Here is a 12,974-nt window from a genome sequence, read left to right as displayed (position 1 = left end):
TCAGGTTTGCTGTGGATGGGACTGAAGTGCGAATTTTCTTTTTGAAAGCCAGCGGGCAAAGTTTGCACAGAAATGTCAGATTTTTCGCATCCTCACCGACCTTTTTATCGTTTAAATGATCATACGAAGCCTCCACACTGCTTTGTGATTTGATGACGCATGCAGCGGTGAGACACTGGTGGCTGGTGTTGCCAGATTGGGTGTTTTTTCCGCTACATATGAAGGCCTGTTTACAGTGTGTTTTAACCAGGTTTTGGCCTGGAAGGCTCTATAGAAATCTGGCACCCTATTGGACGAAGTTAAACTGAGAGAGCGTGCCGTTCACAGACACCAGGATGAAGGAGTTCACGGTAACGTTCATCAGGCAGTAATACGGTACGTTCAGTTCACGGTAACGTTCATCAGGTAGTAATACAGTACGTTCAGTTCACGTTAACGTTCATGAGGTAGTAATACAGTACGTTCAGTTCACGTTCACCCAAAATATGAACAAGTTCATGAACTATCGTTCAACGAACGCGTTCATGCACAACACTGATTCATCCTATGTGTAAATGATCAGAACAGTTACTGCCCCGGGTGGCAGCGTGAAAATATCGTTTTCTAAAATAGCACAATGGACTGAGCATGGGAGGAGGATTTGGTATTCGGTTTCCGCAGAATCTTAACCAGTGGATTTGTTATTCGGCTAAACCCCAAAAATATAGATTTGGTGCATCCCTAGTTCTTGCTGCTAGAACAGATGGGTGAATTGCTAATGGCCCATCAAAAAAAACTCTTATTGGCTAACATGCAAGAAAACATTCACCCTAAATACTGCAGTATAGCTGACAATCTGAGCTTTTGAGCAGAGGCCTTTACTACGAAGCAAGATTTGGGGTTACCGAGGTAACTTCATGTCCAACCCAGGGTTTTGTGTATCACGACAATGGGTCACTTGTTACCCGGTTACAACGCCGAGAACAGTAAATTAATATTTTTCTCAGTCCATACTAACTAGTAGAGATGACATAATTTAATTTGGCTATAATGTATGTAAAATGACCACTGTAGAGGCTACATCACAATAACTAAATAGACTAACTAAATTAGCTAAACACACACTAACTATACTGGAGACTAGAGAGCAATTACTACAGTAGGCTATAACTACTGTATAATAGACACCATTGACTTGGAATGAACTGGATTTGCTACATGTCCCTGGGTGATATCTTCAGTGTGGTAAAGGTTAATTTAATGTACAATAAATGGTAGCTTAAAGGAACACGCCAACTTATTGGGAATTAAGCTTATTCACCGTAACCCCCAGAGTTAGAGAAGTCGATACATACCCTTCTCATCTCCGTGCGTGTTGTAACGCTGTCTGACGGCTCCAGCGGCATCAGCCCATAACAGAAAAGGCAGGTGAATGGTTCCAGTAATCCTACTGCTCCCAATTGCGTGACAATATAGCTGTTGCTAAATTACATGTTGTGTTTAGAGTCACAGCGCGGTACAAAAACAACGTAGATACAGCCATCTTCTAACCGTAAACAAACCGGGAACTATATTCTCAGGCGGAAGAATATAGTACTTGGGCGGAGTGATATGCTCGCAGCAAGCCTGTCTAAGAATATAGTTCCCGGTTTGTTTACTGTTAGAAGATGGCTGTGTCTCATGTTGTTTTTTGTACACGCTGTGACTCTACAAATCACAACATGTAAATAGGAACACGTTGGCGTTATTTTGTCACTTTTGTCACTTATTGGGAGCAGTAGGCTAGTTGGAGCCAGTTACCTGCAGGATCTGTGCTAGGCTAAGCTAATGCTGGAGCCGTCAGACAGCGTTACAGCACGCACGGAGATGAGAAGGGTATGTATCAACTTGTCTTATTCTGGGGGTTACGGTGAATAAGCTAAATTCCCAATAAGTCGGCATGTTCCTTTAAGTCACTCACTACACTTTGTGAAGGAAGCGCCACCTCATGGTGAAACCCTGTAAGTGAATGAAAGGGTGTGGTTACAGTGGCTTCTGGCTTGGAGGGGGAAATTTAGATGGCTTCATCTGTATAACCAATTATTTGGTGATCTATCTTGTATTTAATTTTAAAATGCTGTGTATTTTCCCTTCTTCTATTTTTATGTTTTTTGTCATTTCTTTTATTTTAGTCTGTTAAACAGTGAGCCTAACTTTGTATTCTTTGTATTCTTATAAGGCATCAGATATACAGTATGTTTTTGCAAATCTTTCAATTTTGCTGTGTATTTTGTTATTTTGACTGCTGTACACTGCCATTGTAGAAGAAAGAAGAGGAAACAACGGCGTATCTGGTTTTCAGTCAATGTTAAGGTATTTTTTACAAAGAGGCAGTAACGCCTCCCTCACAGAGCTGCACTGAGAGGAGGAATGTCACCTTTCCTGAAATGCAGGGGAGAGTTTGTCTGAGCGACAGCAGCGCTGCAGTCAAGACAAGTGCACACATGGATGTATTGCTTATAAAGGTCAGACAATTGATGTTTTACAACTTAAATAACTGTGACACACTTTGGTAAGCAGCCTTGAACTTCAAACTCTTTCCTCTCAGCCTCCCTGTCTAAGGTGCTAATGTTAAAAAACACTTTATTTTTCTTATGCTGCCCATGGCTGCTGCATCTGTATTAAAAAAAGTTAAAAAGCAGAGCTTTCAGAACAGTGTCAAATCTGAGGTTTTAGGGGATTTTGTTTCTATAATACGTTTACCTCACTATTTGAAGCTTTGGCAATGTTTTACATGAAAATCCAAAATTGTGACATTATAGATATGACAGGAAATACAGAAAAGCATAATAGGTGACCTTTAAAGATGTGAACTAACCACAGACTGTTGGCTAGTTCATGGAATCACAGCGGTGGATCGCTGCAGAATTTATATACAGTAAGTGAAACACAATGGATTTCTGCATTATTATTGCATAAAAAATTCACGAATATGTAGGATTTTACTACAGACATTCCTTCTCTTACATCACAGTGCTGCTATCGCTGTTTAGAAGCCAGCGAACCTGAGTGGTCAAAGCAGCGGCTGTATATTTCCTATACATTCTTTGCAATAAATGTCCCTCGTTATTTAGATATTTACAAGCTTTTGTCATGAAGCAGCAAACAAAGAAAATGTTGGGTCTTCCTCAGCAATAACTTAAACTGGCTCCTATAAGCTCTGGTCCCTCAGACGCTTCGATAAAACAAATAATAAAGACAAATACTGGGGAAATATATCACAGTATATCGTTATAAATGTGTTAAGTTCAATATTGAAGTGGAATTAAAAATATTTAACCTGTCAAAGTGAGATGAAACAAATTAAAAGATGTCATTACAGTTTTGTTTTTTCACACTTTTTGTCCACAGAGTGCCGATATGTCTGCTGTCAGCTGTCTGCTGACTGAAGATCAGTTTCTCTGCTCCATCTGTCTGGATGTGTTCACTGATCCAGTCAGCACACCATGTGGACACAACTTCTGTAAAACCTGCATCACTGATCACTGGGATATTGATCTTCCATATCAGTGTCCCAACTGTAAAAAGGATTTTAGCACGAACCCTAAGCTACACGTCAACACTTTGGTCTCTGAGATGGCTGCTAAGTTCAGACAGTCAACTCAACAGATACCAGAAGAAGTTCCCCGTGACGTCTACTCGGGATCCAAACTGAAAACCCGGTTGTTCTTCCTGGCATGTCTGATGTGTGTCTTCATGGCCTGGATGGTGTCAGAACAAAAGAAAGGCCAGGCCGAGCTCATCGAAACGATCAAAGAGAAGATAGAGAAACTGGCTGAAGGCTTTGTCAAAGATCTGAAACAGGAAATCTCTGAGCTGAAGAAGAGAAACACTGAGGTGGAACAGCTCTATGTGGCTGAGCAGGAGAAACTCAGGAAACAGAAGAACCTGCTCCCTGAGTCTGATCTGAAGAGGGTCCAGCAGTGTGAAGTGGATGTGACTCTTGATCCTGATACAGCACATCCTAATCTCATCCTGTCTGAAGATGGAAAACAAGTACATGATAGTGATGTAACGAAGAATCTCCCAGACAATCCAGAGATATTTGATACTGTTGCTGTCTTAGCAAAGCAGAGTTTCTCTTCAGGAAGATTTTATTACGAGGTTCAGGTTAAAGGGAAGGCTGATTGGACTTTAGGAGTGGCCAGAGAGTCGGTCAACAGGAAGGAAGAAATCACACTGAGCCCTCAGGATGGTCACTGGATGATATCTTTGATGGATGGTGATTTGTACATCGCTAATGCTGACCCTTTAGTCCGTCTCTCTCTGAAGTCTCGGCCTCAGAAGGTGGGGGTGTTTGTGGATTATGAGGAGGGTCTAGTCTCCTTTTATGACGCTGATGCTGAAGCTCTTATTTACTCCTTTACTGGCTGCTCCTTCACTGAGAAACTTTACCCATACTTTTATCCCGGTCATAATTATATTGGTAAAGACTCTGCACCTCTGATCATCTCTCATGTCAGTCACTGAGTAGAACCATTTGATTTTCTAGATTCACTTTCATTTAGTGTAATAAATGTATATTGAACTGGTGAAGTTTGGTGTACATATACAGAACAGAAGCAACATATAGGACTTCATTTAAATATTCAGCCTTTGTATTGAAAAAACTAGAACTGCAAGCAGTAATGACGGAGTCCAAGCCTCGCCGGCGCTAGTCGCCCCCAACGACCCACAGAGTGTAAGAAAGTCGAACCCAAAGTGCAATGACAACGAGGTAAATGTCAGTGTGAGATGCAAGGTCTGTAGTAGATTGCATTGTGGGTGTAATCAAACGAGCCCTTCATGGGATATAAACCTTTCGGATTTGTAGCGCCCCCTAATGGCCAATCTTCGCCAAATATGTGCAAGAGCCTCAGAGTTGCATACAAACAAGAATCTTACGTTGATACCATTTGCTGAGATATTTGCTGAGTGTTTTGGTAGCTAGCTATAAAAAATTGTTCATTTGTGCATTTTTGAACCAACCAATTTTTTTATTTCGATAATTTTTTATCAGGTCCATCTGGAGATGCTATCGGCCAAGTTTACTTTGCTCTCAAGTTACTTTACTCTATTACTTTTAGCTACCTGTTTAAACTTGCTAACTAGTTTTTACACACTCCTACATGACTGCAACATGACAGTTGACTTAATGTTAATTAGTGCATGTATTCTTTTAATCCAATCATAATTTTAGTCTTTTCAAATTAGTTGAGCTGCTCTATGATCTTTCCACGTATCCCCTGCCAACTGCAGAAGTACCCCCAGGGGTACAAATCAGGGCTGTAGTACTCAAGTCCGGTCTTAGACTCAAGATGGTTTTTCTATGGTTTCGGACTTGTCTCGGACTCGCTGGTATTTGGACTTTGACTTGTCTCGGTCTCTGCCACTGGTCTTGCCAAATATGGCTTTTCGTCTCGACCGAGTCCAGGTGTCTTTATTATGATTATAATAATATTGGAGGGAAAGTGAACACTGGCCACCTGATAACCAATCACACACTAGATTATCTTTGCACGCCCTGCATCTGCGTGCCCTGCTAACATTATTTCCTTTCATTTTTATTGATTCATACAACCCGGAAACAAGCGAAGATGTCCGCCAATTCTGCCATAATCAAATTATGGTTTTAGAAATCACCAGGAATTTCTCAGCACTGTGCTTAAAAAGAAACACAGGGCAGGCTGCAAAATCTGAAAAGCAACAAGGAAAACCTGTGGGTCAATGACAAACTTCGTAAGACATCTTCAGAGGCATCATAAGACTGTTTTTTCTTCTCGTCTTGGACTCAAACCTATTTGGACTCAGTCTTGTCTTGGTCTCGACCAGTCCTGGTGTTGGACTTGTCTTGGACTCGACATAGGTGGTCTTGACTACAGCCCTGGTACAAATACCCTTGGTTGGGAATCACTGTGTTACTGAAGAGGTAAGCCAATCAATGAAGGCTTCATTTATAGAACACATCTCTTTAAAGCTTAGTGCGTAGTTTCTGTTTCCCCAATGAGGATTTCTAAATACTGACAACAAAACTGTTGGCGCGTCCACATGATACAAGTCACCCCCCCCCCCCCACACACACACACACACCTATTGCTAGTAACAAAGGAGGACACGTAGGATTAAAAAATGAAGATGGACTCTTCAGAGGAGGTCATTATCCTCACTCGATCTTCTGTGTGTGAAAGTCGCCGGACACCACAATCTTCTGAACATAGTCATACTGAGAAATACAGAGAGAGATCTGTGGAGCTGATAGTCTTAACTAGCTTTGTCTCAACTCATTTAGCAATAGCTTCAATATAACGGATGTTCATTAGAATTAAAAAGACGTTACGCACTAAAGCTTTAAATAAATGCAGATATGTTGCTACGTTTACCAAAACATCGACAGTTAGACAGGTGAGACTGTCATATCTCAGGGCGTAGGTTTTGTTTCAACATTGGAGGGGCACAGTATTAAGGCATGGATACCCAAACTGAGCCCGACGCGTTCGGACAGATATTTAGAAATTCGGGTTCGGGTCGGGCTCTGTCACATTAGCGTGATAAGGCATTTGTTGTAAAATGGTGCTGTGGCTCCTTTAAGAGAGCTCAGCGCGCGCACACGTGTGTGTGTGTGTGTGTTTGTGGAAAGTGGGCAGAAAAGAGATAGAGAAAGAGGAAGTGGACGTGTAGATACGACCGGAGCAGAGGTGTACAGTTTAAGTTTTGTACAGTGTGTGCGGTGTCCGAAATAAACCCCCGACTGAAAGCCAAGTTCATTCATTTGCTCACCAGAAACGGGATTTTAACCCAGACGTTATTCATGTTCTAACGTCGGCCCTGGAGGTAACCAGTCTCTCCTGGTTCTCTGATCACGGTTGGAAACGAAGCGAGCAGGAAAGGTTAACACATTGAACATTTTAACAGCTGATTAACGTGCGCTTGTTGCCCCGTGTGCGCTGATGTCTCATCTGTTGACATTTCAGAATGCCTTCCTACAGTTGCTTAATAAAAGCGGGCTTTCCATACAAAAACTTAGCCTTAGTAAGTGTCATTAGTATGAGAAAAAAAAATAGATTTTAACTGTGTCTCGGGTCGGGCTCGGACACAAATTTCTTAATGCCTGTCGGATGCGGGCCGGACTCGGACAGAAAAAATCGTCAAACACTGTCTGAAAACATCAGGAAACATATTCACAGGTAAGAAAGATGTACATGTGTTTTGAGCCCCCTGAGAGTGGGTTGTCTTTCATACTTTTTTGCGGTGGAGAAATTTACCTCTTTTAAATATTGGGGGGGGGACATATCCCCTGCATCCCACCCCCCCCAAAATCTACACCTATGGTCACATGTGTACCTGTGGTGTGGTTCAGCAGGTGTCGCTGCACCTCAGATGGGGTGGGGTTCGACCCGAGGCATCGCATCACTGTGATCAGCTCCCGGGCTTCGATCTTCCCCTTCCGCTGGCGGTCGTACAGAGAAAAGCACTCCTTAAACTCTGCAACACACACGTGCACACACACACACACGCACACACGCACGCACGCACGCACACACACACACACACACACACACACACACGCACAAGCACGCACACACATAAATGCACGCAGGCACACACACAGACACATGCACGTACACACACACAAACATAGATGTACGCACGCACACACACACACACGCACACACAGACACACGCAGACACGCACGGATGCACACAACCACGCAGGCACACGCGCAGACACACACACACACGCACGCACACACACACGCACACACACGCGCACGCACGCACACACATAAATGCACGCAGACACAGACACATGCACGCACACACACACACAGACACATGCACGCACACACACACAAACATAGATGTACGCACGCACACACACACACACGCACACACACAGACACATGCAGACACGCATGGATGCACACAACCACGCAGGCACACGCACACACACACACATACAGACACACACACATAGACGCGCACACACACACACACACACACACAGACACACGCATGCACGCACACAACCGCACACACACAGACGCACGCATGCACACAACGCACACACACACACACACACACACACACACACACAAACAGACACACACTCTAACATGAGATGAAAGAGTCTTGAAAGTTCAAAGATTATAAACACACAGATGAAAGTTATTTTTTAATACTTTAGTACAGACAGCGGGTGTCACATTATCACATCATTAACAACAAAGTATTCAAGAAGTTCTCATCCAGTTTCCACATTATCCTTCATGATTTTTATTTTTTTACAAATAAAAGTCAAATTATAATCTTGAAGATGACAGAAAATCAATATCAGTTTAAAGCCCTATATGCACAGGATTAGTATTACCTGGTGACCTCTAGTCATTTGTAATAATTACGGAGGTTGTCTGTGATGAATCGGCCATGTCTGTAATTTGTGAAGTAAAAATTGTCCCGCAAATGACCTACCATATTTCACCAAACACCGAGGTCCTGTGATAATATTAGTCCCGTGTGAATCGATGTGTCTGTGATTTGGCGGGGTCGCATATCATTTTTTCAAGCTTTATGTTTCCTGTGCGTCTTTTTGGGAGCGTGCCTATGTTCCCACAGCCCTATTTTCCCACATTTCTAAGAATTTTCTTTTTCACTGAAAATTAGGCCCTATGTTCACACATTTCTATGATTTGTTTTTTCAAAATTAGGCCCTATGTTCCCACAGCCCTGTGTTCCCACAGCCCTATGTTCGCACATTTCTAAGATTTTTTCCAAATTTAGGCCCTATGTTCCCACATTTCCTTTTTCATACATTTGTATCAGATTTTATCACCCTTTCTCCCAATTTGGTAGCCAATTACACCCAACCTATTATCCAGTAGCAATGGACTACAGATGGAATCTAACCCTAACCCTAACATAGGGCCTAATTTTAAGAAGAATCGTAGAAATGTGGGAACATAGGGCTGACCCCGTCTTTTTATCCCTCTCACGAAGACTGATAACGGATCGCAGGGATGATAGGATAGGGTATGCGCCTCTGGTAACATCTATCGGGTCTGTCCCAAAAAGATATGGAACCCCGACCCAAGCGTGGGGTGTGGCGGCCTCGCCCTGGCCGTGCTCCGCCTCTGGGTAGCCAACTCTTCTGGGACAGATAAGTCAGTAAATTTGAGTAAAAGCTGGTTTTTCTCATCCCGTGCGAATGCGTCACACGAAACTCAGATGTGTGGGGGGGATTTCTAAATCACACGAGGTCCCCAGATGATAGTGCGAATAGGGCTTAAGGGTACGCTATATGTACGCCATTGTGTGACTTTGGTGTTTTAAAGGGTAAGTTTCAGATTCACCAAAGTCACACAATACCACTAACTAACTAACCGATGGAGGCAGCGGTACAGCAGCAACTCCTGTGTTCTGTGAGGTAAAATGACTTTTTGTCAAAGGAGTCTGGTGGCTTTGAAGACAGAAGAGATAACAGCTTCAGTTCTTTGTCATAAAGGGCTGTCTGACAACAAGGTAAAGCGAGGAAAATATTCTAAATATGGTGTCTACTTAAACTGATATAGATGTTTTTAGGTGCTGCACTCGTCCACAGCAGAACATTGCTTAGCTTCCGTGTCGGTACTCCTGCCTGCTTCTCCAAAATCTATTATTCAGGGATTACAAAAACATTTTCTGCTGTTGAACTCTACAATATCACAGACACAATAGCTCCTCTCAATGCTTTCCAGCAGAGACAATACTCTGAATGAATGTGTCCTCATTAGGCTAAAAAACTGTGTTCAGATAGAGACCCTTTGTATTTAATCACATTAGCAGGCGGCCAACAGATCACTGCGTGAATCGGCTCAGCAGGAACAGGAACAAGTGCTGCTTTGTAGGGACGCAGGCACTCAGAAAACTCTGCCGTCTGATTAAATACCAGCACCGCTGCTGTTTGTCTGCAACAAAGAAAATATGAGAAGCCACCTAGGCCAAACTTGAATACTTTACTTGCACATACATACTGTATATTCTGGTACTAAACACTTGCACATGTATATATATATAAACAAATAAAAAATATATATATAAAAAAAAAAAAAAAATTTTTTAAAAATAAAATATATATTTATATAAAAATAAAATAAAAATTAATAATTTAATTAATTAATTATTATATATATAAAATAAAAATAAATATAAAAATAAAATAAAAATATAATTAAAAATTAAAAATAAAAAAATTAATTTATAAATATATAATTAAAATAAAAAAATTTATTAAAATAAATAAATAAATTAAAAAAAAATAAAAAAAATAAAAAAAAAAAAAAAAATATATGTATGTGCAAGTGGTTAGTACCAGCATATATGTATATGCAAGTTGTTAGTACCAGTATATATGTATGTGCAAGTGAAGTATAAATGTATGTGCAAATGAAGTATATATGTATGTGCAAGTGAAGTATATATGTATGTTGAAATGAAGTATATATGTATGTGCATGTGGTTAGTACCAGTATATATGTATGTTGAAATGAAGTATATACATGTATGTGCAAGTGAAGTATATATGTATTTGCATGTGAAGTATATATGTATGTACAAGTGTTTAGTACCAGTATAAATGTATGTGCAAGTGAAGTATTAAATTCTGGCCTAGGCTGCCTATCATACAATAATCTCATTAAAAAACTAGAACTAAATTAGTTCCTGGTGCTGCCAAAACAAACCATTCCACAAAAAGTATCCATCATGTGAAAAGTGTCTGTCAGACTGGAAACTGTTCTCTACAAAGCTTGTGTCAGTTTCCACCCGGCTGCGATGTGAAATGTACGAGAGTCTTACCATTAATCTGATCCTGTGTCAGGAACTTCGCCTGGGATGAAAGCAGAAAAAACATCAGGAGTGAGCGTTGAAAAGGCAGAAAATAGGTTACAATAGGTGAAATCTGTGTGACAGACAGTGTGAAGCTTCAAAGAGTAATTATCTCACCATTGTTGCTGTGTGGCTGTGTGGCAGTGTGAGCAGGGCAGCCGGTGTGAACTCTGCCGGCTGATACTCGGCTGTCAGGAAACTGATCCAGGCTGCTGTAAGATGAGGAACGTAATGGAAGTGGATGGAGGATCCTGGCTGGGACTCAGTGAGGACGGAAGGTATGAGGGGCAGGACACACCTCTGCTGTCATGTTCACAGGTGATATCAGAGGTGTAGATTTCAGGGGGTGGATTTGTCCTCCCTCAAAAAATATGAAAGACAACCTACTCTTCCCATTCTATATTAGTAATGTTGACTGTTGAGATGTACAGTACATGATTCCTAAAAAAACAACCTGGGAACACTTGTGATGTTTTAAATATGCAGAAAGAACAACACAGGAGAATAATAATTTCCTTTAGGGATGCACCGAATCCAGATTTTTCAGGTTCGGCCGAATACCAAATCCACTTTTACAGTTAAGATTCTGCTGAATCCGAAACCGAATACCAAATCCTACTCCCATCCTCAGTCCATTAACACAGTTAACACATTAATGTATGTAATGTACCTGAAGTTGCTGCATTCTGGCTGCTGTCTGTAGATTCCTTCCTCCAACTCGTATTCTTTCGGATGTTTTCATACCAAATGTAACAGCGGCCATGTTGTGTATAGTTTAGGGTCCTCTCCACCACCAGACCAATCAGCATTGAACAGATTGAACATGTAGCTGGACTTCACTGGCCTTCTTTTGACTGACTGACAAACAACAACTTTTTCTGCTCACGAGTTCCATTTTCACTTTCTCGCAGCCTACTGCATTGAACGCTCCACGTACGTAAACACCTTCCCGTAATCAACGGCGCCATCATTACGGCGACCAGCATAGCGTGCCTAGTGCAAGCGTAGGGCTCGGTTCGGTGGAAGAAAACTCTAAGGTTCGACAGAAACCCAACCCCATCAAAAAGCCCAATATTCGGCCAAATCCAAAGCCAAATCCTAGATTCGGTGCATCCCTAATTTCCTTTACTTTTGCACCATAAATCGTTGAATAAAAATTCACCAAAATGCAGAAAATGAAGATCCGCCGGTTATATTGGACTGAGTCGACCAGCTGAGATGCAGCAACATCATCAGCTGGTTAGAGTCAAGCTGAGACGGGCCGGTTCAGACAGCTGAAACTTTTTCTGCAACGTTCTAATACGGTTTTGTGTCGGCGCAAATCTTTGGTCTGAACTAGTCTTTAGTTGTGGTATATGTTTGTATTCTTTAGGTTTTAGAAGCATTCTTTGGACATGTATACAGTGCATTCAGAATCTGTGTCTTAATCTGGGTTTTTACTGCAGTTTGTGACAGTTTACGGTCTCTTGCCTGTTTACGGCCTACGGTCAGCTCTGTGCGTTGCTATGGTTGTTGGACACAAACCAACTGTGATTGTTTACGTACACAGTCTTGCGGAGGGTAAAATGATTTAATGAATCTAAAAAAAAATGAAATTAATTCAGACCCTAGTCCCTGTGGACGAAACGCAAATTAGTTCTTACGTCTCTGGGGAAAGTTCCTGCATTTGAAAATTGACTTGTACAAGCAGCCAAATAGGAAACAACACTGAAACCTACAGAGGCGTCAACAGACCGGTGTCAAAATCCAAAATCCAATATCTCTCTCTTTCTCTAGAGCAATCCTGTCTCCTAGAAATTATGTTTTAAATTAAGTTTTTCCGATTTTGCTGTAGGGCTGTGACAGCAGAGTCACGCAAACACATTGGTTAAGGTTCGGGGAAGATTATGTTTTCTTGTTAAATGTTAATTAAAACATACTTCAAGTCAGTGCTGACCTTTCTAAGTACATCTCTGATCATGTTTTTGCACAGCACTTGGTTAGTGTTCGGAATAGATCACAGTCTGCTTTCATTCAGGAAGTGGAAATGCTAGGACATGACATTTTAATTGACATTCAGCCGAAACCACAATCTTGCCCCAACCTTAAAGGGGTCTTTTGTGCCTTCGCTTTGTGCT

The 12,974-nt window shown here is 41.5% G+C and overlaps 2 protein-coding genes across 2 annotated transcripts in view; one reads left to right on the top strand and one right to left on the bottom strand.

Moving 5' to 3' along the window:
* calml4b (calmodulin-like 4b) overlaps positions 1 to 11,133 on the bottom strand; it is a 38,583-nt gene extending 27,450 nt beyond the window's left edge. Inside the window, exons 1-3 of the mRNA XM_039809714.1 lie at positions 10,975 to 11,133; positions 10,828 to 10,858; positions 7,339 to 7,479 (exon numbers count right to left, since the gene is read on the bottom strand). Of these exons, the coding sequence (XP_039665648.1) occupies positions 7,339 to 7,479; positions 10,828 to 10,858; positions 10,975 to 10,977 (175 nt within the window). The 5' untranslated portion in view covers positions 10,978 to 11,133. The remainder of the gene's footprint in view (positions 1 to 7,338; positions 7,480 to 10,827; positions 10,859 to 10,974) is intronic.
* On the top strand, positions 3,379 to 4,488 carry LOC120564583 (E3 ubiquitin-protein ligase TRIM39-like). The gene has a single exon (XM_039809713.1). It carries the CDS (start codon positions 3,379 to 3,381, stop codon positions 4,486 to 4,488), a length of 1,110 nt encoding a protein of 369 aa, XP_039665647.1.
* Positions 11,134 to 12,974: the final 1,841 nt, after the last annotated feature.

Source organism: Perca fluviatilis, chromosome 8, assembly GCF_010015445.1.
Source record: "Perca fluviatilis chromosome 8, GENO_Pfluv_1.0, whole genome shotgun sequence".
Classification (NCBI taxonomy): Eukaryota; Metazoa; Chordata; class Actinopteri; order Perciformes; family Percidae; genus Perca; species Perca fluviatilis.
This window is presented reverse-complemented; position numbering and strand designations above follow the sequence as displayed.

What these genes read in the sequence shown, in the direction of transcription:
- LOC120564583 (XM_039809713.1), top strand. Translation starts at nt 3,379, where the DNA reads ATGTCTGCTGTCAGCTGTCTGCTGACTGAAGATCAGTTTCTCTGCTCC.